This window comes from Melospiza georgiana, chromosome 9 (assembly GCF_028018845.1).
Source record: "Melospiza georgiana isolate bMelGeo1 chromosome 9, bMelGeo1.pri, whole genome shotgun sequence".
Taxonomy (NCBI): domain Eukaryota; kingdom Metazoa; phylum Chordata; class Aves; order Passeriformes; family Passerellidae; genus Melospiza; species Melospiza georgiana.
This window is the reverse complement of record NC_080438.1, coordinates 16,242,962-16,270,369: the sequence shown is the minus strand read 5'-3', so window position 1 is coordinate 16,270,369 and position 27,408 is coordinate 16,242,962. Positions and strand designations below refer to the sequence as shown.

The 27,408-nt window shown below is 38.9% G+C and overlaps 1 protein-coding gene across 2 annotated transcripts; it reads left to right on the top strand.

The window, feature by feature from the left end:
- The first annotated feature begins 4,402 nt into the window (after window positions 1-4,402).
- ZNF326 (zinc finger protein 326) lies at window positions 4,403-27,408 on the top strand. 2 transcript variants are annotated; one of them, XM_058029979.1, is made up of 13 exons: window positions 4,403-4,510; window positions 5,008-5,082; window positions 10,870-10,996; window positions 13,041-13,446; window positions 16,065-16,263; window positions 17,972-18,006; window positions 18,871-18,958; window positions 21,157-21,271; window positions 22,277-22,424; window positions 22,747-22,846; window positions 24,024-24,154; window positions 25,052-25,147; window positions 26,593-27,408. In XM_058029979.1, exons 1-13 carry the CDS (start codon window positions 4,495-4,497, stop codon window positions 26,752-26,754), a joined length of 1,698 nt encoding a protein of 565 aa, XP_057885962.1. In that variant the 5' UTR covers window positions 4,403-4,494; the 3' UTR covers window positions 26,755-27,408. The 2 variants fall into 2 exon arrangements, with proteins under 2 accessions (XP_057885962.1, XP_057885963.1); XM_058029980.1 differs by lacking the exon at window positions 5,008-5,082.

Genomic DNA, 27,408 nt, shown 5'->3' with positions numbered 1-27,408 from the left:
CAGTTCCTGTAGGAAACCCACATCCGAGCCTAGTGCAGCATGAAAGAAAAGGAACTGGGTTTGTGCTCCTTCTGATACAGAATTATCTATACAGAAGGTTTGAAAAATACTGACAATGAATATGTATGTTTGTGTTAGTTTATTGTCTTGTTGGGCTTTTTTTCTTTTTAAGGAAAATTAGGAAGGGGTATGGTACAGGCATCTCTAACATGGGAGCAAATGGGCTCATAAGCAACTGAAAGAAATGCTCCAGGGCATAAGTGGGCTGACTGAGAGGCAAAGAGCAATGACAGCTCCAGTTCTGTCCCTGCTCAGGGCACCTACGCAGCTCTGCCACCCAGGGTGGAGGCTACAGGGCAAAGAGCCCGACCAGAGTCCCACACACCTCTTGCAGCACTTTTCTGTGTGCTTAGATAACAACTAGAGCTGGGCGTCAGGGAGTGCAAAGTAAAAACAAGTTGTAAATATAAAGAGCAATAAGCATAATTGCTAATGTTTTTTGTATTTGCATTCAAGAAAAGTAAAGCACTTCACTAATAATTTGACAATTACTAGAAAGCTGTTCTGCAAAGATCCTTTCTCCTCTAGGGCTGTGTCATAATGAAGCTGATATTCTGTCTCTATTCCCAACTAACCAGTTGTTGGCAACCATGCCAAAAACCAGCCCAAACCCTGAGATGGGTTTTGTTACCCTAAATTCAGTGTTCTACTGTTGCCCAGGAGTTATAGCAATGACTGTCTCTGGCAAATACCCACTGCTGCTGGTGGGATGCTGAGGAGGCTCCAGCAGGGCCACCCAGCGTGTGAGCTCCAGCAGGTCTGTGTTATGGCACATTTGAGGGCTTCTAGTCTTTCCTCAAAAGGAGCTACATAAAGAAGTTTGTTAAGTTTGGTTGATTTTTAATCTATGTTCTAAGTGGGTTTTTTCCCCTGGAGGAAAGGAGAACATTATTAGTTTCTGCATATAGGATGTTTCCACTCCCTCCTGCTGAATTTTAGGGCATCTTATATGCTTGTGTTCTCAATATATGCATTCAGAGAGCATATCTGAGCTTTGGAAATCCATATTATGGCTCTGATTTATGTGATGACAGACATAAGAGCCCTGAAATCAGTGTGGCTCTGGATGGTTACCATGGTTCTTCTGTGAAGCCGGGATGGAAGGATCTGCTTCTATGTTAATACCTAAAAAGAAACAAAGGGGATTAGATTTCACGTTCTAGAAAGAATCAATGTAATTTTCATCGTCCTGCCCTACTCTCCATCATCCTAAAATGTAAAGAAGGCTACTTCCTGAAAATGTCAAGTGTCAGTGGACATCCATGTTAAATATATATATATACACATATATACATACACACACACATACATATAAATAGCCTGGCTGTGAACACTCTTTTAATGGTACAGGAGAGAGGTGCTGTTGGAGAGATGTACTCCTGTAGGTTTAAACATTATGTTAGCCACACCTGCTCTAAACAGGGTTAATAGACATCTTCCATCAAAGGCCAGAAGAACCCTTTCTCTTCTTTTCAGTGAAATGTAAATCAACTCCACTGCAATTAAACTGTGTTAGTGTTAGGCCTCCACAATTGTTGGTACCTGGTTGCTAACCACTGTTTGCAGCAATGCATAGTTATTAGACAGATTTTTTTCAGGTTTTAGACAAAGCTTTAAAAGGAAGGGCAGAGGAAAACACAGTACTTGGGAAGAGGAGGAGAGGGTGTGGGTAGTCACAGCACTGAACTGCAGAAGAACTGTATTTCACAGTAACCGTGCTGCTGTTTGTTCTTGGAAAAAATCACTCATTGTTCGCTTATCCCTGCACTGCTCTGAAGAATCTACAAAAATCCCCGAAAAAACCTGAGAAAACAAACCCAAGGAAACACTAGAACATGAATACAAGAGCAGAATGTAATTGTACAGGGAGATTCTACACTGAACTGAAACATTCATGTTTTGATCATTGAGAACAAATGAAGTACAATGCTGGTCTGTTCCCCTTCTCTTCTTATGTCTCCATTTTGTTTTACTTTGCTTAGCTTAGATTTTTTTTCCTTTTTGGAGTCCTGCAGGGAGAAAAGAAGGAGTCTTTGTTTTAAAAACTCTGAAACCAACAGTGGCCCATTGATCATAATTAAGTCTAAAATAATACGCTTTTGCTGACCTGTTTGTATTGAATCCAAAAAATTGTATGTTATACCTGTAGTTTTGATCTGCCCCCAGATCCAGTTTCTTCTCCTTGAGCTTCTGGTTGTGGGACAGTAAGCCCAAATAAACCTCTGTGTTTTCAGGGCTGTATTTCCTCTTCTGTATGAAACCAAATTTTTCATAATCAGGTGTTCTCTTCGGCACATTTCTTTGACAGATGCCTGTCCCCATAACAACCATCTCTGTTGTCAGTAAGTTCTTCACACCATGAAAGGACACACAGGACAGCAGTAGTCTTCACAGCAACACTGGAGAATTGCATACAAATTTCAAGAAATCTTAACATGATGTGCATGGGCCCAGTTCAGAACCTCCTGAAGTCCATATGAAACTGCTGATTTCAACGATCACTCATGTCTTCAGGGGCTGCTTCTGACTTTTTGAATTCAGATTTTTAACATAACAAACTATAGAGGCTTAACCCTGTGCACCCCTGGAAGTCTAGTATACTCTAATGAGTAATTTTGCTGATGATTAGTCACATAATAGGTATGCTTTAGGAGAATAGCGGAGAGATTCACAAAAATATGTATTTGGGCATAATTTCCTATGAATGAGGAGTGTTAGATGCTATGGACCTGCTTATGCCAATTCTCAGTCTTGGTCTTTAGAGACCCCAAACATGCATATGCAGGCAGCATGGATAGCCTGATCCTGCTCCTAAGGATGCGTGCATAGGGAAAAATCCTTCAAGGCTCTCCCAGCACGTGTCTCCCACACTGCTGATGTGACTCACTAAGCCCACTGGCTTGGAGCTCGTTACCAGCTCGGATGCACGGGCACAGAACAGAGGGCACAGTCAATCCCCGGAGCCATGGCTCTGCCCGATCACACGGTGCCTCTGGCGGAGAGGCGGGGCTGAAGCCGCAGGCAGCGCTCCCTCAGCGGGGATGGCGGCGGTGCCGGCGCCCCCCGGCGCGGGCCCATGCGCTCGCCTCTGCTGCCCTCCAGAGCCCGGCCGGCGGAACTGTGCCCGCCCGCCCCGGACTGACCGGATCTCACTCTGCATTCACCGCGGTGACTCAAATCGTGCGGGCCTGCAGTGGGGCTTTTGTCACTGCGGATGGCGAGAAACTGCTACGGCCGCCCAAGAGTGAAGGAAGCTCTGATTCCCCGGCAAGTCAAACCCCATGAGAGAGTGGCTTTGCTCGCTTATACAGCCTGAGAGCTCACCCACAGCCTGTCCTCAGAGACATTTTCCCAGGTTTTATGTACCAGATCTGCTCATTACCATCTCATATGTTTTTTATTCTGCTTTTTTCTTACCCCCCCTTTTTTTTTTGTTTCTTTCAGGGTTGTATAAAAAATTAAACTCTAAGGAGTGGCATATTCCTCATATGATCTTCACACAGGTCGTTGAGGATTTTTTGTATGATCGTGTGTCTGGATGAAGTCTGTTTCTTCAAATCTTTTGGCTGCATAAAGGAGCACAGTGTTACAACTAACCTCAAATGAAGTCTGTATTTAACATCAGCCATTTGGGGTGTTCCAGTGCAGCCTGTTACAGACACAAAATACTTTGGCTGGAGGCTGATGCATCACAGAATCACTGAATCATAGAATGTTAAGGGGTTGGAAAGGATATTAAAGGTCATCTAGTCCCAACCCTCCACCTCCCTAAGAGCAGGAACACCTCACACTAGACAGCGTGACATAATCCAGGCAGTAAAGAATTTCTTTGTTAGGTAAACTGGTGGTGTTAGGTCCATCAAAGGAGGCATCACAGAGGGCATTTCTTAAACAAACGGTTTATTTCACCAAGCCGCTTGGTTTGCCAAAGCCGCTTGGTTTGCGTAACACAGCAGCGGCTCACACTGGGAACTGGCCGGGTCCATGGACAGGGCACTGTATCTATAGGGGTGCCATCGAGGGCTCAGTCCCCAGGCATTGCCTGACTTCAGCGGAGCGCACTCTGAACCCCTTCACCAGGGCCCGCTGGGCGGGTGTGTGAGGCTGATGGTGTGGATGTCTCGCCGCTCTTCGTCCTGCAGCGACCTCAAGCAGGACAGGGCCCGCCGCCAGAACACAAAATGGCGGCTGCCAGGGCTCAAAATGGCCGCGGCGCAGCCTCCCTCGTGACCCGGAGCCAGGCCCCGTGCGCGGCGCCGTGCGCGGCGGGCCCGCCGGCCCAGTCACGTGACGCGCCGGCCGAGCCAATCGCCGCGCGCCGTGGCGGTGCGTGCAGCGCGCGGGTCCCGCCTCGCCTCGTTGTGGTGGAGGGCGCCATTGGGAGCCGCCGGAGCCGCCGCCACCTTCCCGCCAGCAGCGCCCGCCGCCGCCGCCATGGACTACGGGGAAGGTGAGGGCGCTCCCCCGCTGCACGGGCAGGGCCCGGCCGCCGCCGCCGCTGCCGCCGCGGGGCCCGGCCGTAACTCAAAATGGCAGCGGCCGCTTTGTTACGCGCAGGACGGAGCCCCCCTCACCCACGTCCTCGTCCTCCTCCCCCGCCGCCACTGCCGGCCTGGGGGAGCTGCGGCGGCGGCCGGCGGCGGGAGGGCAGCGCGGGAGGAGGGCCCTCCCCGGGGGCGGCGCGGGCGGGCGGGCAGCGCGGGCGGGGGCGGCGCTCCGCGGGCAGCTCGGCGCCCTGGGGGCGCGGGGCGAGCGGGGGGCGAGGGGGCGGCGGCGGGCGGGGGGCGTGGGCAGAGCCGGGGGGAGCTCGGGCGAGCTCTTGAGGGGGTCGTGTCAGGAGCCTGGAGATCCGACAGGAGAGAGAGCCGCCTCTTGGTGCGGCTCCCTGTCTCTCACCTCCAGCTCTTGCTAAGCACTAAGTCATTCTCACTGACCCATCCTCTCCAGCTGAAGACAGAGATTGGAGATTCCCAGATACCCCCATGCATTGTGGTGTGAACATGCCCAGTGGGTCAGTCTCAGGTATGAGCTATAAATACGTCTAACCTGTAAAAAGCGTTGGGGCTGAACAATCAGTGTTAACAAAAACAAAAAAGGAAACGGGTTTTTTAAAGTGCGTGACATGGTTTAAGTGCTCATGTTGTTTTCTGGAGGAGTTGTAACTGTCTGGGAGTGAGACTTGATTTTCATCTTGGGCATGTCAACATGAACTGCACGTTCCAAATGAAAAATTGTGAGATAAAGGAGTGGGGATGGGGGGGTGGGGTAAAAGTGCAGACTTTTCTTAAGATGATGCTTTTTGTAATATAAACTAGTATATTCTTACAGAGTACTATTTTTGTTGAAAAGAAAGGATATTTTCCTTTTTTATGTAAACTAGAACTTGTAACTGCTTGGGTTTTGCCCCCATAAAGTTTACTTTAACTAACAGTTTGGAAAGGAGTATAGAAAAAGCATGTAAAGCCAACACCAAAAGCTACCTCTTTTTTTTTTTGCACTGTTAAAAATACTATGTAAAAAAAAAAAAGGAGTGCACATAGTTTGATAGGATGATTAAAGGTATGATTTCAGAAAAGACTCAAGAAATGTTTTGACATCTCTTGCCAGCATGCAAGCAGGTGTTAAAAGGATCTTAATATAAAGCTTTACTGATACTGTATCCAAGCTGCGTTTACAGATCCTGTCAAGTAAGTGCTTGCTGTTGCTTCTCTTGACACTCCTGCTGGCTGTTATTTCCATATAACACGTTGAATTACACATGCGTCTTTGATTGCAATGTAATAATTTTGTTACACATTTCTCGAGTCTTAGCTTTTTTCTCCCCAATTATACTATTTTGTGTTTATCTTTTTGCATAGTAAAATTAATAAGTAGTGAATAAATAAATATATTGCCCCGTGTTTTCATCTTCTGTATTGAGTACTAATTAAATATGCCCTTGATTTTTAGAATGAAAGGTTATTCTTAAGTGCTAGTTTAAGTATCTTATTGGAATATTCACTGTAACTACCAGAACTTGCTTTTCTGAGATCTGATTATACAAATATTGAAGTTAATCCAGGCTTATTGTAGGGGAACTAACTAATCAAATGTGTATTGTACAATTAGAATGTTCCTTTCATGTACCTCTGTAATAATAGTTTTCATTGTGTTAATTAAGCATTGTGTTATTTGTAATTATCGCAAAAGTTTAATGATGATGTATGCAGCTTGAAACTTTTACCATGACTGTTTATACACTGTATGTACATGAGCAAGGCATGCATAAAAATTGCTTTACCCAGGTTCTACACAGGGGACTGAAGGCTGTTTTGTGGGGCTCAGAAGTCAGGCAGCACAGGGTGGATGTTGGGAATTCTCATCTTTGCCTAGATTTCATTTGGGCTCTTGGCAAGGTTCTTTCTGTTGGAAACGTTCAGCCAGTGGGAAGCACTTTCAGTTGTATGTCTCATGACTCCTGTAATTGCACCATTGTCCCTTCCTGATGGCTCAGTTTGAGCCCAGAGTTGACAGGTCCTTTGGAATAAATTTTTAGTGTTGTTAGCACAAATATCAGTAAATATTCATGTTAATATTTTAGTTACTGCAGCTGTTGTCCTTTTAGTCTGGAAGGGGGAATGGCCTAATGACAAAGTTGTGTTGCTAACAACCTACACATGGTGTTATGAAAATGTAATGTGCCTGGAAAAATTACTGCTTCCTATTGCACAACAGACCCTTAAGCTTCTGGTTGTCAACATTTAGCTTTTTTAATTTATCATTTATTTTGCAAGGTCTTTCTCATTTATTTAGCCTTTTCATCTGCTTCACGTGGAGCACACTGTTTAAAATGATTTCTTGTCTTTATGCTGTGAATATGATTTCAGTGTTCTCTGCTCTAAAGCTTTTCCTTTTAAATTGAGTTCTTTGTACCAAGAGGTTTTGAGTCTTACCTACTGTTTGTTTACTTTGTAATTCTTTTCCTTTGGAAAATTTGATTTTTCTTTACTGGCTATTGAGATTTATTTTGCATCTATTTTAAAAGCTCTCTCCACCAAATACGACTTCTTTTTTTTTTCTTAATTAATCTGAAGAAATACATATACGTTAACATTTTAATTTTTAAATTAAACTTGTGTTTTAGTATACCATTCTTTTATAAATTTAGAGTTAATATATTATTTTCACCTTTGACATAGCTCTTCTCCCCTCTTTTCAATACAAGTTAAATACAATCTAGAAGTTTAAAACCAGATAGTTCTTTGCAAGTTCTTCTGTTTCCCTGCTTAGGTTCAATGGCTCATTGATCCACAGGGTATTTATGCAAGAAGCTGCAGATGCCAAAACCTGATTTATTCTGTTAATAAATTCTTTGTTTCAGATGCTTTGATAAAACCTTCATCTCTGAGGCTCACTCTCTGTTTTTAAGCTTTAAGAGCAAATATGGACAACTGGTTTTTAATTTCTTTTTAATTCTGTGGTTTTCATAGATACACAGATAAAATATTTCTTCAAAGGTTTCTTTGATAAGCAGTTACTATTTAAACTTAAATGAACTACTACTCTTTTGAATTTTTGGTTTGAGACACTAGGACGCAATTCCTGGTGTTTTTTCTCTAGTGCTTAAATACATGTTCTCTCAGCATGTGAAACAATTTCACATTTAGTCTGCACAGGCATGCAGCTTCTCTATATCTCTACTGGTGGTGACAGTGATTATCATCAGTTACTACACTAAGGTCCTTTCTGTTTTCATTTATCTGAATGAATATTTACTGTTGTCTTGTATGTTTCCCCCTTTTAGGATAAAGCCTGTCTGAAGAACATACTTTGAGAGGGAAGTTTAATACCTGGAGAAATACTGTGCTTGTTAAGTTGAATGCAGTTTCTTTGTCATGCTCTGGGCATGAAGTATAAAATGTAGGAATCTTTGGTGAAGTTTGCAGCTGGTGACTGAAGCAGGAGGGCAGTGGTTGGAATGATAGATTAACTGATCAGCAGTGTGGGACAGTTAATGATATGGTTGGAAGGAGATTATAAGATCACCTTCAGTAGATCAGGTCAGAAGTGTGTATCCTACCTCACCAATGTCCTGTATGTCACTCTCTGTTTGGAGGCAGGGAACAAATTGTACAAGTACTCCTTTGGTATATTTATATGCCTTCCCTGGTTTGCAGCTTGAGGACTTTCCCAGGCATAGTCTGTGTTTGACATGCTGTGAATTTCTTGTCAGTTGATTTATCCAATTTCTGTCTTAAATCCCTGTTAATCATTAGTAACTTACTACTTGTAACTTGGTTCTGGGACTTGTATGTCTGTTTTGTGAAAAGTGACTTGGATCCTTCTTTAGATTGTTACTTGTAAATTTCATTTGCTCCCTCCAGTTTCTTGTAGTAAATCATTCAAGTGATGAAATCATCATCCCTCTTCGTGTCTTTGTACCTTTTGTATCCTGTGTTAACCATTTTCAAATGTGAGTCTGTTATAATGTAGGTAAATGCAGGGCAGTGAGTCTGGAAAGGGATGAATGAATTGTTCACTGTCAGGGAGGAGATGGTGGTGGTGTCCTGAAGGCAGGGGTTTGAGGGTTTGAGGATTTAGGGACTGCTATAGCTCTACAGTAAGACTGCTGATGTTATATAACATGAATTGATTAAGGAGTGTTAAACAAGTGTGGATGTCAGAAGTTATCCTGTGATTGTAAATTGTATTTTAGTGTTTGCTTTCATGCTAAAAATTTTAGACTAAAATACGTATTTAAAAATGATGCTTTTTAAACCATTTTTGGGAAGAGTTCTTTACATATGAAAGTTTTTGTGTTTTTCCAATACTGAACTGCTGGCATATGCATAACATTGGTCCCTACTTCCTGTGCTGTAGTAGAATTGCATTGCAGTGGCAGAGATCTTGATAGAGTGTTGTGTTCTTCCTTGTTGGATGACTTGATTCAGTTCTCGACTCTTAACCTCACTGATTTTTGTGCCATCTTAGGGCCTATGGATAATAGGGAGCCAGTGAAACTAAGGTAAATTATTGGGTGCTTTCAGGTCAGGAATATCAGTTTTCAGAATGTCAGTGTCTTTTGATTGATTTGAAGTTGTCCTGTATTAAAAAAACTTAACAACCTGGATCTGAGATTAAATTATCCCATGGTCAATTTTAATTTCTGTGCAACTGAGTTTATTTTCTTGACTATCTTCTCTTCTTGCTGTTCTGCATCTTTATGCATACAGTCTTGAGGATAATGTATTGGATTAGGTGGCAGATGATTCAGAAGCACCAGAGAGGAGCATTAGATGTTTTTATTAGAAGCCTCATCAGTTTCTTTTTGCAGTAACTCTTTGCAATTTAAGTTGATGATGGGTGGTGCTACATTATTAGTATTTTGAAATGGTTTTTTTATGCTTTGGTTTTTGAATCTTTCCTCAATGTTCAGAATATGAAAAGATAGAGTGTGACTTCTGTGTTAGAAGTTTTTTTTTCTTTTCCCAGAAGTATCATCTTTAATTTTTGTAGAAAGTACCTGTGATCATTAGAATAAAAATCAGCAGTAGGTCTTTGTGTGTTGGAGTCTCTGTTCAGGCATGCTAAGAATATCTGTGTAAAAGTGATACAGTCATCTTAATATAATTTGCAGAATTTTCATTGTTGACAGATACAAGAAAGTAAATGACAGTGACTTGGTGCTAACAAGAACTAGGTACAAATGGGATATAATTTATATATATATTTTCAGCACTACAGTTATTTTCATGAGATGAATGCCCAGAGAGTTACTGTATTTCTTTAAATAGGACAACTTCTTATGACTTCAGGGGAGCTAATTGTCCTGGAAAAGTCAGTGGTTTATATGTGGAGATACTGAAATGTATAAAATACTCTCTCTTGTCAGATTAAACAGCTACTTAGTTTTATTTTTATCCTTCCTTTGTTCATTGTGTATTCCTTCTCTGTGTTACTTTTCCTGTGAATCTTGACTTGCCAGGTTTTCTTGGTATTACCCAAACCTTGGTGTTGGGAAGCAGTTTTGGTCTCCAGAATGCCACTGAGGTGCAGATTGTGTACATTATAGGAAGACAGTGGATCATAGTTGTTATACAGATCTGCAGCATTGTTTTAGTGCTTTGAATTTGAGTGATTATTTGCCCAGAATTTTTACACAAACCTTCCTGTGCTGAGGAGGAAGTTGGTTCTTTTGCCAGATTTCATTGCAGGATACTGAGATGAAGATGTCATGAAGTGGCATCAGTTTGTGAAATGCCAGCACCTTAGCACAGTTAGTGGGCTGCAGCTCAGTGCTGATTTGGGTTGATTTTCGTTTGGCTAGATGTCAGGAAGTTCTTTTGTTTGACTCTAGCCTATATACAGAGCCTGCATTGCAGCATGACAGCTTGTAACCTTGACCCAGAGTCTCTCAGTGAGAGTGAAGGTTTCTTGGAGCATTGGATAGAGAGAGCCTCTGAGCTCTTTGTATTATGAGAGGGTTGGAAGTGGTCATAATTCTCTGCAACTTCAGACATATTCTACATCAGCTATCTTCATTTAATTCGCTTAATTTATGATGATTCCAGCTGATGGAACAATTATCCTGAGTTACTTACTATTGGAAAAAATGAGGAGCTTATTCCAGTCAAGAGGTGCTCAGATGATGACAAAGACACGTGGCTTCTCTAATCACAGTGTCAAAATTGGTTTGCAACTGTCAATTCTGTATTTTGTTTGTAAGCACCGTGGCAATGATTAAACCTCTTACTTAAGAATTTAAGCTAGATTACTTAATAAGAATTCTCACTTGCTTTCTTTATAAACATTTTTCTGCTCTTTTTTTAGACATGGACCGGGATTATGGGCATGGAGGCTATGGTGGCCCACGATCCATGGACTCTTACCTTAACCAATCCTATGGGATGGAGAGTCATGGAGGTGGAGGCGGAGGAGGTGGTGGTGGTGGTAACAGGTAAAATAATCCTTCAGTTGTCCCAAGAATCGATCCAATACAATTTAAGTTTAAATCATTCTTCTAACTTAAGTGTTCCTGAGGCATGTTGTTATGATTTTGTATGAACCCTTTCATTCTAAGTCTTCATGTTTGATAAATACTGGCAAATACTAAACTGTAAGTGCTAGATCTTGTAATAATCAGCATTTTTGTAGAAAAGTTTGACAGTGGAACAGTGCGTCTGAAAGAAAATAGCAAAAGTTTTGTTTTTCAGTATTGTCTAGCAATTTGCAGCTGATTGGCCTGACACACCATTTCTGACATTGCAGACTAGACCTAATTGGTTTAGTGTCTTAGACTGAATCTATCAACATTCCGTTTTCAAGGAACATTTAGGATATGTGTTCTTTGGTTTAAATGTGCAGTGCTCAAGTGGTCTTGGTATTGAATCTGAAAGTCATGTCCAGATTATTTCATTGGAAGGTACTGATTACACTTGAAACTGTGTGCATGTTCTGTGCTGCTTTGTAAGATGTAATAGTCTAAAACTAAAAATTCTCATGCAGTGGTCTGAAAGTTGTGTATTTAATGCTAGGGTACTATTTGCTCTTTCAGATGAAAACAATAGGGAGCAGCTGATTTGATTTAGGTCTTCAAATTGCATTCAAGAAGCATGCTTTTCAGAGTAGTGATTCTATCTTGGAGGAGATAAAATGCGAAGAAAACTTAGATAATCTGATGGTTTTCTTGTGTGCATCCTTGAATTTTTGTCTGGCTGTTGCCAGATTATTGTGTGGTTCCTGTCTGTAGTCACTGTGGTGCCACTGGGGAAGGACGCTACTAAAGAGGGAGGCTGGAGAAGTGTTGTGTCTTGCTGCTCGGTTCTGTTAAGCATTTTAGTGAAGTATGACTTGTTTAATAATGACTGTTAATATTGATTTACAAGTCTGAGCAGAGATTGAGGAATGAGCCGTACCTACCATACAGTAATCTGCATATGATGGAGGTTGAATGACTTCTTGGACACAAAAATGTCGCTTGCTACGTAACCTGATGTTATGCATGGACTTTTTCTAGTGTCATTTTCTGTGTATCTCTGAGTCTTCTGAGATGAACAGATTTTAAAATGAAGGCATTCAGTTTGCTGTAGATACAGTTAGTAAGTTGAGTCTCTTGTAGGTTGTATTGTATCAGTTAGGGGATTGTCTTTCCCACCTGCTCAGTCACCCTGTTATAACCCTGCAGGGACACTAATGTGTTTCCCTTCCAAGCAGTTACAGATATTGATTTCTAGCCTGACACTGCCCATGTCCCAGGCAAAGCAAACTCTTGATAAATGGCTGAAGATTGTAGCTCCTTGTTGCTTTACTCTGACATTCCAAGGACTCTTTGTGTGTCCGCTGTGCATGCGTTGGGGAGACTTTCAGAATCTTGAGTTGCTAGACCTAATGGTCTGCAAGTGAAAGCTGGATACACTGAAGACCATGAACTTCTTTGAATGTGAGACTGAATTTTACAGGGAAAAAATTTCAGAAAGAAAAGATGTGAACAGAAGAGCATATGTATTTTTCCTTTAAAATGAGAACTGTGGGATACTTGGAACTCACAACTGTACCACTAAAAAAGCCAAAACATTTTTTTTTCTTGGTTCAGAACTAAGCTGCCTCTTAACTGCTGTTTAACTGTTAGACTGTGAGGGTATGATTTTGAAGAAAGGGGAGTTTGACTAGGCTTTGAATGTCTGCAGGTGATTATTTTTGTGAGACTAGGGCTGGGCTCCAATAATGTTTTAGTAAATAAATGTTGCTGAAAATTTAAGTAAACAAAGTTCAGGTATACTGAACTTTAGAATTGTTTGTAGCAAAATGGCTCAGATAGCTTTCTGTCTGGTCATAGTGTGAATTGCCCAGCCCTAATCAAGATTAATCAATAACACAACTGTACAGATCAGTATAGTAATAAATTGATTTTAGTTGATAAATGTCAACTGCTAACTTGTCTTTTGAAATGTATAACATTAGTAAGCTTACTTTTTTTTCTCCTCACTGTGCAACTTTTCCAGGTTTGGACCTTATGAGTCTTACGACTCCGGGTCTTCTCTGGGTGGGCGAGATCTGTACAGATCTGGCTATGGTTATAATGAACCCGAACAAAGCCGCTTCGGAGGTAGTTATGGTGGTCGATTTGACAACTCCTACCGGAATAGCCTTGACTCTTTCGGAGGTAGAAACCAGGGCGGGTCTAGCTGGGAAGCACCTTACTCCCGTTCAAAATTGAGGCCTGGGTTTATGGAGGACAGAGGAAGAGAGAGTTACTCTTCCTACAGCAGTTTTTCTTCACCCCATATGAAGCCTGCACCTGTAGGCTCTCGGGGGAGAGGAACGCCTGCTTATCCTGAAAGTGGATTTGGAAGCAGAAACTATGATGCTTTTGGAGGACCATCAACAGGCAGAGGCCGAGGCCGAGGAGTAAGTACAGAATCTTTTCAGATTCTTTTCACTAGACACTCTTTTAAACCCTTTCAAGACCACTGCTTTAAAATGAATGCACTGTTCAGTACAGTGTGGGGGTTTTGTCCAAGCAAATGATCATGGTTGACAATGTTGTTTATCCCTTTGAAGCTGTCTTCAAGTAGAACCCAGTCCCTCTTTCTGCTGAAAGTATTGAGTAATAGACTAGTTGATAAGGTTTGTTAAATCTCTCCTTTTGTTTGAAAGGTGAAGATAAAAGTAGTAGGTTTGGTCTAAAAGGGATTAAAAGGACTTTCGTTTTTCCTTGTAAACACTAGCATCTCTGCTGCTGGTGGGGAAATTTTTGAATATTGTGAAAGTTGAATTCAAAGTCTTTTGAAGTTTTGAGTAGGTTAAAGGTGCAATGTATAAGCAAAAAATAAAACCCAGGTTGTGAACGCTAGAGCAGTTTTTGGTTCATGTAAAGGAAAAAGTTGAGCTAATTCTTTAATATGTTGAGTATGGTTTATCAAACATCAAGTCTTCTTTTAAACTTAATTCTTACTCTGACTTGTTTACTGGAAGGGTGATGGGGAGGAAATGGCAAAGGTGAGTGGTTAGCAGTTACAGTGATTTTTTTCTCAGAATTAAAGCATGGTTAAAGGGGCATCATCAACTTGAAATCAGGTCCTTTCACAGAACTGAAATAATTTCTACACAGTGTGCCTAGTCCTCTTACTTGTATTCGTTTTGAAGACTTAAGTTCTAAGTGCCTCTCAGCAGATTCCTTTCCAGTATGGGATGTAAAAAGTGTATGTCCTAGAAACAGCATGATTAATTGTATGCAAAAGAGTGATCAGTTTGAGGAAGTAATGCTTAATGTTAAGTGACTTGGGGGAAAGAATAAAAAAACCCCAAACCTGACAGAAATACTAACTTTGAGTTGATGGTGTCCCTTTGTCTTGGTTTTATAATCCCAATTTCAATTTTTTTCTTAAGCACAAAATATTCAGTGAACACCTTCCTGCCTGTGCCTCTAGGTGTAACTTATCTTTTAAAATTCCTGAGCGTGCTGTGTTTCTTTGGGAAGTGATTCTTTAAGCTTAAACTATACAGCTTGAAGTGTAGAGGAAAATTATTTTTTACTGGGTCTTTTATATGCTTAACATGCGTGGTGGTTTTGTTCCAGAAAGTCTACTTTGCAGCATTCTTGAGTATTGTAGTTGCCATATTCAACTTTTAGCTCAGATTTGCACATGGCTGTTAGGTAGCATGTAGCATGGTATGAGAAAAAGATTCTCATCTTCATTTCTCTGCTTGTGAAGCTGAAAATGTTACATTCTTAAGCCTTTATGCTATTCTTTCAGAACTCCTTTAGATCTGAAAGCTTTGTGCAGAGTTACAACTGAGTTCTTTTTTCATTTGCTTTTGAAATTTATCCTTTTAGTCTTTTCTGTAATAAAGGAGAATGTAAAGGCTAGACTACTTACCAGATGTAAAATGCATTGCACCTTTAATAGGTAGATTATCTGTTTCAAAAAACCCGAACTTGAAATTATCCAGTGTGTACTTCATGTCAAATTTGTGTCTGATGTAAATGTACATGCTAGGCCGTCTACAGCTATCTCAGCTAAATAAATTAACATGGACATACTGTGCATGGACTTCTGACTAAGGAAAGTGCCTGTTTTGGTACATTCTGTCTGTCATTAAAAATCTGCTTTAAAAAAATCATGCTTTTCTTAAAGGTTTTGAATTTATTTTTATGTTCTTTTGACAGTGTAATACTAATTCTCTTCTCATGGAAAGAGATATATTTCTGCTTATCCAAGTCACTCATCCAGTCTATGGGCTCTCTTCTGCCCTTTATTAATCAAGTAATTAAGTTAATATTAAGAAGTATGTTTGCACTTTTGAAAATATTACAGCTACTTAAATTCCCCTCTTCAGATTACTCATTTATTCTGTGTCTTCAGAGAGGTAACTTTCATATATACGAGTATCCACAAATGACTCTGTGTAATTTTAGAAATAGTGGAAAGGTTTAGTCTTTCAATGGAATTTTCATTCCTATTGCTGCATTGTTTTTGTATCACTCTCTCCAGGCCCAGCTTAAAAATTCTGCTTTTTATTGAATTGGAAGATACTGGAAAGATAGATAAAAGAAAGAATGAGCTTCCTTCAATTAATCAGTATTCCACAGTGGGCAACCTTCTTCACTCAGTTTTCAGATCACTACTATATAATTTTGCATAAGATGCAAAGCAAGGCAACTTTTTTGTTAAAGCCATTATTTTTTTAATTTTTTTTTTTTGAGGCAGATGGAATTCATTGTCTAGAGAATCTGAAGAGAGGAGCCAAGATGTTAGGCTGAGATATGACAGATATGTTCATTGCCTGGACAATGGTTCTGAATAAGCAGAAACACAGTTTATACATAAGTATTAGTTCTACTGGACAAACACCACAAAGCCATTGCACAAACAAACATCAGACCAGGAACTTAAGTTTCCTCCTACATTTTGCTCTAGAGCACAGATTTTAGTTAAGGTCACAGTCATACTGTACCAAGTAGCTGTTTTGTTGACATTGCTTTCATATACTAATACCTTTCTCTTGATTTCACAAATTTGCAGCATATGGGAGACTTTGGCGGAATGCACAGACCTGGAATTGTCGTTGACTATCATAACAAACCCAGTCCTGCAGCAGTTGCTGCAAGAGGAATAAAAAGAAAAATGATACCACAGCCATATAACAAACCTGGTGGGACATTTATCAAGAAACCCAAAATGACAAAGCCTATCTTGAAGCTGAGCCAGAAAAAGTCACCTAGTAAGTAGCAAGTGTCAAAATTTTTAAGTTAAAATGAGTGATTTTTTAATTCATTAAAAATTGCTTAGTTTAAGTATTCAGGAAGAGGACTGTATGTGCTGTTTTGTAATTCTTTGTTTTCTACCTTTCAAGTAGTCCACAGTGGATTTTAGGAATTTACATATCTGACTTTCCTACTGCAAAGATAATTTGCTAAGTGATTCTGAATATTTTGATGTGCTCAGATAGGTACCATTGAAGACTATCACATTGAGACTTTATGATGATACTTCCTGGAGGCAAATTTTCACCACTAAAAATAATGTCAGAGCTCAGGTTGTCTGAAGAGACAATGCCTGACAAATACTAAAATGTGCTCTTGCATGAGCCTGGGCCCTGCTGTCCACATTCTTTGGATATAAAAAGCAGCGCATCAGCTGCTGTGCAGTTAAAATAAAGATACAAGGCGTGGGTGGAGAGGAGAGGGAAAAGGAGGGAAACTGCAAAAATGGCAAAAACTGTTACATAATAATTTATGAGAGGCAGAAAGAGATTGCTCCCACTTGTAAATGAAATGCTGTAATGACAAGAGGAACTGTAAATTACATAGATAAACATAATACAAACTGCAAATTGTATTAGTGATGTTTGGTTTCTTTAACTTCCATAAAGATATTCTACAACTCTAATAATAAAATTTTATATTGCAGTCAAAGTTGGAGAAAAAAGCCACCAGTGAGGTTTAAATAAAGTACTTGCTTTGAGGAAATGCAAACTCGAGTATTATATCTTGGGAACAGTGTGTACAGCAGTCAGATTTTAGTTTTTATGCTTGTGATTTCCTAGTAATTTTGATGTGCAGTGTTTTATGTAGTTTGGTTTTAAATGACCCATGAAAATAGTTTAAAGTTGATGTAGCTCACAGCTTGCAAGGCAAATGCACAGACTTGGCAGAGACTTTGAGGCATAAATTCTGTTTTTGATTTCATTATTCTGGTTACATTATTTTGTATTACATAACTGTTCCCTTAACTGTAATGTCAAGAGTACTGTACCAATTCCAGGAACTGGCTGTATAGAACACACTCCTCTGCCTTTTGTATAGGGAGCTTTATTGGTGGTCTCATCAGCTTTGTTGTTAGGAAAAGGGTCTCTAAAATTCGAGTTCTTTCAGTACTTTTGTACATTCTCCTTTCCAAGCTACATTCAGGCATAATGCTTCTAATTTATTATTTCGTCCCCTCTGCTGATTTCCCAATCCAGTGACCAATACATAATATTTGGGTCATTTTAGGAAATGGGATATATCTAGTACCTGCAAGAATGCAGCCTGTCCTGTGGCTCTGAGATTAGGGGGAAGAAAATGTTGGGTAGTTTAACACAGTTTCTGAAACTTGAACTGAAAGACCTAAGCAGTATCATGCAGTTGAAAACTAAAATGTGCAGTTGGTATCTATTGTATGAATGAAAATATATCTCAAAATACTGTTATCCTTTCAACCTTGAAATTCTTGTTTTGGAATTAGATACGGGTGATTGCTTCTAAAAGTGTTTAGTTTGTATTTCTAGGGGTAGCTGATTTTACATTATTATTAAACTATGATAAATTGTAGATGTAGACAGTCTTCCCTGCATAACAAGCTGATTTTTTTTTCCTAAATATCTTATTGTCTTAAAATGAATTGTCAGTGACAGCACTTTTGCATTGTTTCTCATTTTATGTTAATAGACACGAAGACATCTTACCAGGATTCCACTGTAGAGGTAAAGATTCCCAGAACTGGAAAATGTTTTGATTCTTTGAGAAGTTTGCATAGCATACCTGAAGACACACAATTCTTAAACTAGAGTTACCAAATTGAACATTAAACTAGATAAGTTTTTCTGAACATGATTTTAGGTGTTTTATCTAAAGCTGTCTTGTTTTGGTGGCAGCTGATTTTGAGTGAAAGATGTAGCTTGTGCAGATAGCCTGGAAAGTGAATTTTAAGGCGTATTGGTAGACCCTACCTGTTCATGTAATGCACAAGAGCAATATGAACACTTCTCATGTTGCCATGGGTAGACAGCTTGAGCTCATGCAGCTGTGACTGCTTGGGTGGGTACAAGGGAGATCACTAAACAGAAGTGAGGAGGAATGGCTAAGTCATAAGACACATCAAGGAGAGAGGGTAAATAAAAAAGAATCAGTGTTAAAAGGTATTCTCTGGTAGGGTGGGAAGATTGGTCCCTTCCTTCAGACAGATCAGTTGCAACACTATTTGAGAATGTTAGTAGTAAGCTAAGCATGTGTCTATGTATATCCTGGTTTAATATTGCAGGACTGGAATGGCATTTCCCTTCTTGTTGAGTGAGGGTATTAACACCTTCTCAACTAAGTAAAAGTCTGGATTGGAAGTCAAAATATTTGTATAGGAAACTATTTTGATTGTGAAGATAATTTAGTAAGGCATTATGGAGGAATGCAGAGCTAGAAATGTTTGTACATGGATTTCCACAAGATATTCACTTTCTTTTGTTGTCATATTTAAAAAATAGCAAGTAACAGATCATTGGAAATAATGTAAATTACACTGCCTTTCTGGATTTAGAATGGCTTTTTTAATTTATGGATTTGACTTTTATTAGGAAATTGAAGTTGATACAAGTGGTGCAGTTGTTATATATGAAGACTTCACAAGAGATGCTTATGATCTTGGTTATCAGACTTTTGGAGGTAAGTCAGTTTGCTTTGTCAGGTGAGGTATTGTAGGTATTCTGTTTATGAGACTTTGAGAGATTACATTTTGTAAGCCTGTATTTATGACCTCTAGTAGTTATTTGGTAGCATGGCTGCCAAGAGTTTAAAAATTTAGACTGTGGAAATATGATTGTTTGTAATACCCATCTATTACTTGTTTGGTTTTTTCATGCTTACTGTGTCTCTGCTCTCTGATCATTTCAGTATGTTGCTGTTTGCCTTTTTTTTTTTTTATTTTTGTGAAAAAAAAGTGGTTTTCTTTACCCGCTACCATTCCATTGCATTGAATGTTGTTCATCCCACTGGTTCCTCACCCATATCCTATTATTTATCCCACTAGCTGATCAACCTCATCCTTAAACCCTAGGTGAGTCACTTTTAATAAAGTGGATTCAGGTATCCTGGAGAGCTGCTATCAGGAATGCGGGGTCAGTTTCATGTACAGTTTTAATGAAGCAGGTTTATTATTAGTTTACAAAAGTCAGTTCAAGTGTGTATGAACTGTAGTGATTCCAGACATATATAAAAAGAAATCCTGAAATTACTTTTAGTCCCCCTTTCCTTGTATTCTGCCCTATTGCATATGGCATAGTCTCATTTGAGGGCAAGGAGGGCTGGAAGTTTGCAGCCAAATGAGTGTTTCTTTTCTTGAAGTAATAGTAAATATCTTGAGTGTATTTTTAAACTCTGTGAGTTTCTTTTTGTTTTAAAAGTTTGCATAAGTGCACTGAAGGAAAGAGGGAGTTGTTAGTTTATGTATAAATTCAGGTCTCTATTCCCCAGCTTCTCACAGGACAGGCACTTCAGTTTATGAGCTTGAGGGTCAAAGTAGAGGCCATTTCACAGCACAGAATATGATACCAGATGGTTATTACAGCAGTAAAACAAGTGGTCCTTTGAATATTTCTAGGGTTAGTGGTAATGCACTAAATGAAATTTAAATCCTGAGATCAGTATGGGAATTTCTTCTATGGGTAGGTAGATGTTTTTTTGTTTTCAATTTGATTTTTTTCTCCTCTCTGGATGACAGTAAATTTTGAAACTCTTTGCTACAAAATGGTAGACCTTGGGATAATCAGGAGCTGTTAGTCTAGAAGATTTTTTTAGTATTCAGTGACACTTCTTGATCCACAGTATGTTTTGCCATCTTGGTGTTTGTGCATGATGCTGTTGTACGTTCCTTTCTGTTGCTGTTTGGATGGAGGTAGATTTCCTGGAGGCTGACCTCTCTTCAAAGGTTGATCTGTAAAAGAAAACGAAGTGGTCCTCTTCTTTTTGGTCTAAAACTACCCACTGGATAATATTGTAATTGTTTCTCTTTGTCCAAAGAGTACTAAAGCAGACATAGGAAAGACAAACATAAGTGCACTTATGCAAAAAGTTAATGTCCTTGGAAGTCTTAAATGTTGTAGAACTAAATTCTATTCATTTACTCATTGACACTTTTACTTACATGCTAGGTAGTAATTTAATCAAGTTCCTCTCTGAAGGTCTGCTTGGGTACTTTGTGTGGTAAATCTTTCTGTCCTTGTCTCTCCCTCCTTCCTGCCTCCATTAACTAGTTTATTTCTTTGGCTGAAAATCTTTGGAATATTTTTCTGTGAAACCAAGTGAAGTCTAGTGGGTAAAAATAATAAAGTTGTTGAATAATAAGTTCTTGAATATTTGGTACCATATCTTGAAGCAACACTGTCTTGTCTCATTTATGAGAATATTTGCTTTCATTTTTGAGAACTGCCTTCTCAGTAGAAGAGACAGCCTTTAGATAGTTTCCTTTTTTGTAAGGGGACTCTAGCAGTGGTGTTTTAAAAGCATGGGAGAGTTTTAAACTGTGTTTTTCTCTGTGTGTTTCCAGTTACCTTTTTCTGGTCACATACTTGAAGAGGCCTTTAATAGCTAGGCACAACAGGGAAGGAGTTGCTTTAACTCAGAATTTCTTATATGATTGTAAACTAGAGTGTAAAACCTTAGCTGCAAAGTTGAAAGCAAGTGCTTAAATTGGTTGTCTCTAGAGGAGGACAATGAAGCAAAACTTTCAGAACATTTAAGAAAGCCATCCAACTATGTTGTTACAGGGTCTTTCTCTGCATTTTGAAGTGTTTGTGGAGGAGATAGGTACTTCTGCTGTTTGTTTGTTTTGAATTTGGTTTTTAATCCTTCAATTGTATGTTAAGATGGCAAAGGAGAAGCTAAAAGTGAGGAAGAAGAGAAGCGGCGGATTGAGGCCAGAAGAGAGAAGCAAAGGCGCAGAAGAGAAAAAAACAGTGAAAAATATGGTGATGGATACAGGTTTGTGCTCTAACTTCTGTGATGTGTACAGTGTTTTTCTTGCCCTTAATGCCTCTCTAAGAACATGGTTTTTTTCCTTTGGACTGATATTAGGAAAATAAAATGCAAGAAAGAAATTATGGAAAAAACCCACTTCCTTCCACCCCCCGCTCCTCAGCAAAAGCAAAAAGCTAACCCAAATAAAGAAAACCTCAAGCCAAAACCTGGCACACAAATTCAGTGGTGTAGCCTGGGTGTTTCAGTTGACCACTGTTGTATCAGAAAATCCACAATTTACTAACCCCTTTTCCCCCCACAAGTGCATCAGTGCACTCTTCAGAAGCAGATTAGAATGGTACTGCTTTTGAAGTATATGTTAATGTTGACTTAAAAAGCTGTTAGAAATTGGTTTTATTTCTGTTTTATATGTGTGTGTGTGTGTGTATCTGTGGTCAACTGTTTTGTAGCAAAAATAAGTGCATAGGTTTGTAACTTTCTTAGTCTTGCCCAGTGGCTGCACTTTACAAAACTGTTCAATGTCAGTGCAGTATATGATCCTAGCTAGTGATTAGTGACTGTTCCTCATTGTACTGAGGAGTTTATATTTAAAGATTATATGGTTTATTGTATGGAAAATGAGCTTTAAATGAATTCTTCTAATTACAATTAGGAATTCATGGCCTGGCTGGACTATGATTCCGTGCCTACGAGGTGACAGGAAGTAGAGAACTTCAATAGATGAACTCGCAGAATAATGGGGCTTTTAAATGCCTCGCTTCTGATTTCAGCAGTTCTTGTCTCCTGAATAGATAATTTGTTACTCTGACACTGGCCTAATTTATATTTGATTCATGTAGCACTTACCCTTTGTAATAGAAAAACTCTAGGTTGTTTTTTTTTTCATTTCTTTTTCACTTTTTCACTGCTTCAAAGAATGCTTTTCCTGTTCTCTTTCTGATTGGGTTTGTCAAGTGTCATTGTTTTGAGGAGTTTTAATAGTAATATTTAATATATTTCTCTTGATAGAATGGCATTTACTTGCTCATTTTGCAAGTTTCGAACGTTTGAAGAAAAAGAAATTGAGTCACATCTGGAGAGTGCAGCTCACCAGGAGACATTGGATCATATCCAGAAGCAAACAAAATTTGACAAAGTAGTGATGGAATTTCTTCATGTAAGACAGCTAGTTTTTATCTGTATAATACTTCTACGTAAGAATATAGTTACAATTTACCATTTATTTTCAAAATACACTTTACTTACTGTTAATCATTTTGTAGATGACTTTAGGTGCAGCACATACTACTGCAAGTTCAAGCAAATGAAGCAATTTCAAAGTCTCTAAAGTACTGTTACTTTTACAGTTGAAAGTAGTTCCTTAAGAAGTAATAGCAATTATTTACTCTTTGTTGTAAAGAATTTTCAAAATCTGGGTTAATATTGGAATGTAAACAATTGTACATCACAGGTATTTACAATTTCTTTTCCCTTTGTAGGAGTGTATGGTGAATAAATTCAAGAAGACAGCAATGCGTAAGCAACAGACAAGTAACCAAACAGAGAATTCCCAAGCTGCTGAAAAAGATATAATGGAAGGTGAGTAATTTGGAGCTCTCCTGGTCTGTTTCTCTTTTCATTCTTCTTTAAATTTGATAAAATGCATCAAACCAGTTGGTTTTCACATCTTTTCTGTACCTGGTTGAGATTCCTTGCTTCGTTTCTGATCCCATGTGGAAAGTAAGCCCAGCAGTAGATGGCAGTCCTTGTGTGTTGGGTATCCAGGTAGCCTTATCAGAAGGTGAGAACATCCTGCTGGGTACCTGACAAAAAATTCTGTGGGCTCTGCCACAGTCTCGTTCAGTATAAGGCATGAGGAGTGACAGCAGGTGGATCCAGTAGATATAGAGAGAGTGTAATAAAGCAGTAAGGTGAGAGTGGTCAAATATAAGGACTTGGAAAAGTGCAAGTAGGAGAGTTGCTGTGGTTTGGAGGGACAGTGCCAAAAGGGAAGAGTTGGAGCATTTTTTAGTTACCCAAGATATCTGGAATTTTTTTCCCCTTGACTGTCCTACAGGCATTTTTCTGGAGCAGTTAATGTGTCCCTGCCTTACTGTACCATATCCTCCCCTTCTTTGCTTGAGGGATTTCAGAATATTGGCTAAAACCAAATGAGACATCTTTATTTTCGGCAATAACTATTGCAGTATTACCTAATTTGAACTTAAATACTAAAAACTACTTTAAAATGGATATAGTTAACATCTTAACAATCCCACAAATTCTTTTGTACTTCCCTTAAGTACTGGAGGGCCTTTTTTCTTTTGTGATGAGAATGTTCTATTACCAAGCTAATACTTAAAATTACAAGAGGAGTTGGATTCAATGTGCCTCTTACTGGTGAGGGAGGGCAAAGAAGTAAATTAGATTTTATAAGGGGTAGAGTAAGTGCAGTTACTTCAGTCAAGCTTTGTTTGCTGTATCAAAATGTGTATTTTTAAGGATATTGACTACTGTTGATTAAAAAATCAGTGCTGTTTTTGTACTTTGCCTGGGTCTCGTGTAGTCTGTGAAGAGGTGGAGTGTTGAAGTGAAAAACTTCCTCTTCCAATGTTGCCCACAGAGAGCCTAATTTAGGTGAATATTCCTCAGTGGTTTAGTTTGACATGTTTAACTGAGAGCTCTTAATTTTGGGGTAAAAACCAATCAGGTTACTTTTCCAGTTGCCTAAAGTAACATATTTTGTGTTACTGATTTGTTGCATCTTCTTTGGCAGGGGTTACAGCTGATGACCATATGATGAAAGTTGAGACTGTTCACTGCAGTGCTTGCAGTGTCTATGTTCCTGCATTGCACAGTTCTGTTCAGCAACACTTAAAATCTCCTGATCACACAAAAGGAAAACAGGTAAGATATTTTATATTATTAAAAAATGGTGAAAAGTGTTACAGCTCTTGGTGTAAGTAATTTCTAAGTTCTTGTTGATGTGGCTTGTTCTCTAGAAAGCTGTAATGTCCTTACTGCATTTTGTAAGTTTAACACCTCAGGAAGTAGCCAGCACTTAAGCACCCCAGCTAATGAAATACTGGTGTGCTTAATAGCTGCCAGTAGAAAATCATGGGAAAGTTACTAGAAATCACTTCTTCATTTGATGAGGATGTGCTTTACAGAGTTTAAGTATTGGAAACATTTTGTTATTCAGATTGAAAAGCAAAACATATGAGTTTCTAGCAAGATAGACATACTGTCTCTTTTCTTGGCCATTATCTTTTGAATTTGAAGGCAACTTAGAGCAGTTTAGAATTAGCAGTTGTGTTGTATTTGTCCCTGTTTAAATTCATAGTGATAAACTTTATAGGGCTGGTAGAAGAGTTGAAAGAGTAGCATGAGCATGATAGTAAGCAAGATTGCCAAAGTTACGGGTTTTTTTCATATGAGCTTTTGTGATTGTGGGATGTTGTGGAATGTTCTGAATTGGAGGGGACCATGAGAATGAGCAGGATCACCTTCAACAATATGTTAGACTGTGATGGAGAAGCCTGGATGTTGTCTGTAGATGAGAACAGATAACAGGTTGTAGTCCCTTATATAAGCAAGATCCATCTTTTGATCAAGTTAAAGTAACAAGATGTAAACACAACTAAACCTAATTGGTTAGTTAGTTTGGGCTTATGTACTAAGAACAAGCAGTTCACGCTGTAGTATGTTCATTATTTTATGTACAGAAACTGACCATGAATTCAAATTCATGTGGCAGTTGTTATAGGAATGTGATAATTATTCACTGTCAAATTTGTTTCCTAGGCCTACAGAGAACAAATAAAAAGGGAGAGTGTTCTTACTGCCACCAGCATCTTGAATAATCCTATCGTCAAGGCACGATATGAGCTGTATGTGAAGGTATGATGCAAATGAAAAGAAAATAATTGTTTGCTGTTTTCTCCATGTTGATAGAGTTTAATCTCAGTCCTCTGTCTTTTAGATAGCTCACAGATTTAATGTATTTTTAATGTATTTTGCCAGATAAATAATTTTGCAGCAAAAGTAACTACCTCCAGATTCACCAACTTTTGGTTGTCATTTAAAACTTGTATCTAGGCAATTTTTAATTGGATTCTCTAATAAAAAAAAAACCTTAAAACAAACTTCAGGCAAACATCAGCAGTGTCTTTATATGTAATGTTAACTGCAGAGCACAAAACACAATCTACTTCCGTCTTCACATTTGGAAGCAAAACCTCCAGCATGTGGGTTTGTACTGAAATACAGTGTGCACACTACTCAGCTACTTTTTATTCTTCAAAATGTTTAGGGTTCGTGACAAAAACAAAAGCTTGCAACAGTAGTTGATGAGATGAGAGAATTTAAAAGGCATGGAAGCATATGTTGTAGATACGTGGCCTGAGAAACAGGTGAATTCATTTTAGCAAAATGGAGAGTTTTTTTCTGCTGGGTCACTTACTTTGCTAAGTGACTCTGTAATACTGTTGTTAGCTATTTCTGGATTACCTTTAATTGGTTTATGATTCTGCCTGTACCATAGCAATAAGACTCCTTCAGACAAAGCAATACTGTCTTTTGGAAATATGGCAAGGTATGAGCCAGTGCCCAAGTTAATTGTGATTTAAAATGTCAAATTAGTTGTGTCCTGAAAAATTATGTATGGATGGGTGTGTGAATCAGTTTCAGTCAACTGTTGTGGATCTGTTAAGGAAAGGTTGCAGATGGCCAGATAGCAGAGCCTGGAATATCTGCTGGTGTTTCCAGCCACCTCTTCCCAGTTCCTTTTGCCTGGTGTGCCTTGTCCAATACAGCCCCCTAGCGAGAGACTGGCAAAAGGGAGAATGGAAATTTGCAATTCATCAGTTCAAAAATTGAGGAGAGAAAAATTTGCAAGATTGTCTTCACAAGGAGACCATGATGTTTTCACAATGCCTAGCACTGGTGATTTCTGTAGTGGACTGAACTTAATACACTTTCACCAGGACCCGCTCAAGGAGATGTCTGGCTCCTGGTTGTGCAAATGTTTCATCCTTATTCAAATTTAGAATTAACTGAAACTGAAGTAGTTCAGTTAGCATACTTGGCTTTTTCACAGTGCCATTTCCACTTTCATTGAAAGAGTTTCTTGGGATCCCAGTTTCCCATGTGCATAAAGATGTGGTGTTACTAGTTTTAAATCCAATGTGTTTCGATTTTCTTGCTAAAACCCCACAACTATTAAAAAACTTTATAAAGTAATATAGCATTTCTTAGTGGCTGCCCCTTTCATTCACTGAAATTATGAGTATGATTTTATATTTGAAATAAATATCAAAATGTTTGTTTGCAATCTTCTCCTTCAGGGTGAAAATCCTTTTGAAATTAATGATCAGGCTCAGGAGCAGCAAACGGAAGAAGAAGAAAAAGCTGATGAGCCAGCTGAGGGTGAGGAAGAGGAGGAAGAAGAGGAGGAAGAAACTGAAGAACAAACTGACTTCACTTTAGACCACACTGAAGATAACTAAGTGCAAGAAAATGAAAATAAATTAGTGGGGGCAAACCAGCTTTTTATTTCTGCTCTAAAGTGGCTCAGACTTTTTAATAGTCTCAAATGGATCTGAAGGTTCCCCACAATATGCATGCATTCCATTCCATGGAGAACTTTGTTTATATAATTCCTCTGTGTTTCTGATTTTGTTAAAATGAAATTAAGACTATTTTAGTTGAGCTTTTTATAGAAAACTGACTGTTAAAGCTGATCAAAACATTGTGTTGTATATTTTTTTAAGCATCCTATTTTTTGGTGTGTGTACTGAAAGTTGGATATGATAACTTCTGGTCTAATCAGTTGAAAAGGAGGACGGGTCTGTGGGGTAAATATTTTTAAAGTTTTATGGTGTAAGCTTATAAATATTTACCTCATAGTACAAGATGAGTAACTTCAAAAATTGTGCTGTTGAGTGTGGCTGTTTGGAGGACTGCATTGCACTCTGTATAATAGAGTATGTGTTTATAATATGCCTTGTAGCTTTTTGTGATAAGATGTACCAGTTTGTAGCAATAAAATACATAAGAGGTATTACTGTTTTAAATGTCTGTAGTTTAAGTATTTCAAAAATTTCCCCATGCTGACTACTAAACTGGTTTCAAATTAAATCTTGATTGATACTATCATTGAA

What these genes read in the sequence shown, in the direction of transcription:
- ZNF326 (XM_058029979.1), top strand. An exon ending in GCAGAGGCCGAGGCCGAGGA is followed by an intron (nt 13,447 to 16,064) that starts GTAAGTACAGAA and finishes ACAAATTTGCAG; the next exon opens with CATATGGGAGACTTTGGCGG. An exon ending in GAGCCAGAAAAAGTCACCTA is followed by an intron (nt 16,264 to 17,971) that starts GTAAGTAGCAAG and finishes TTATGTTAATAG; the next exon opens with ACACGAAGACATCTTACCAG.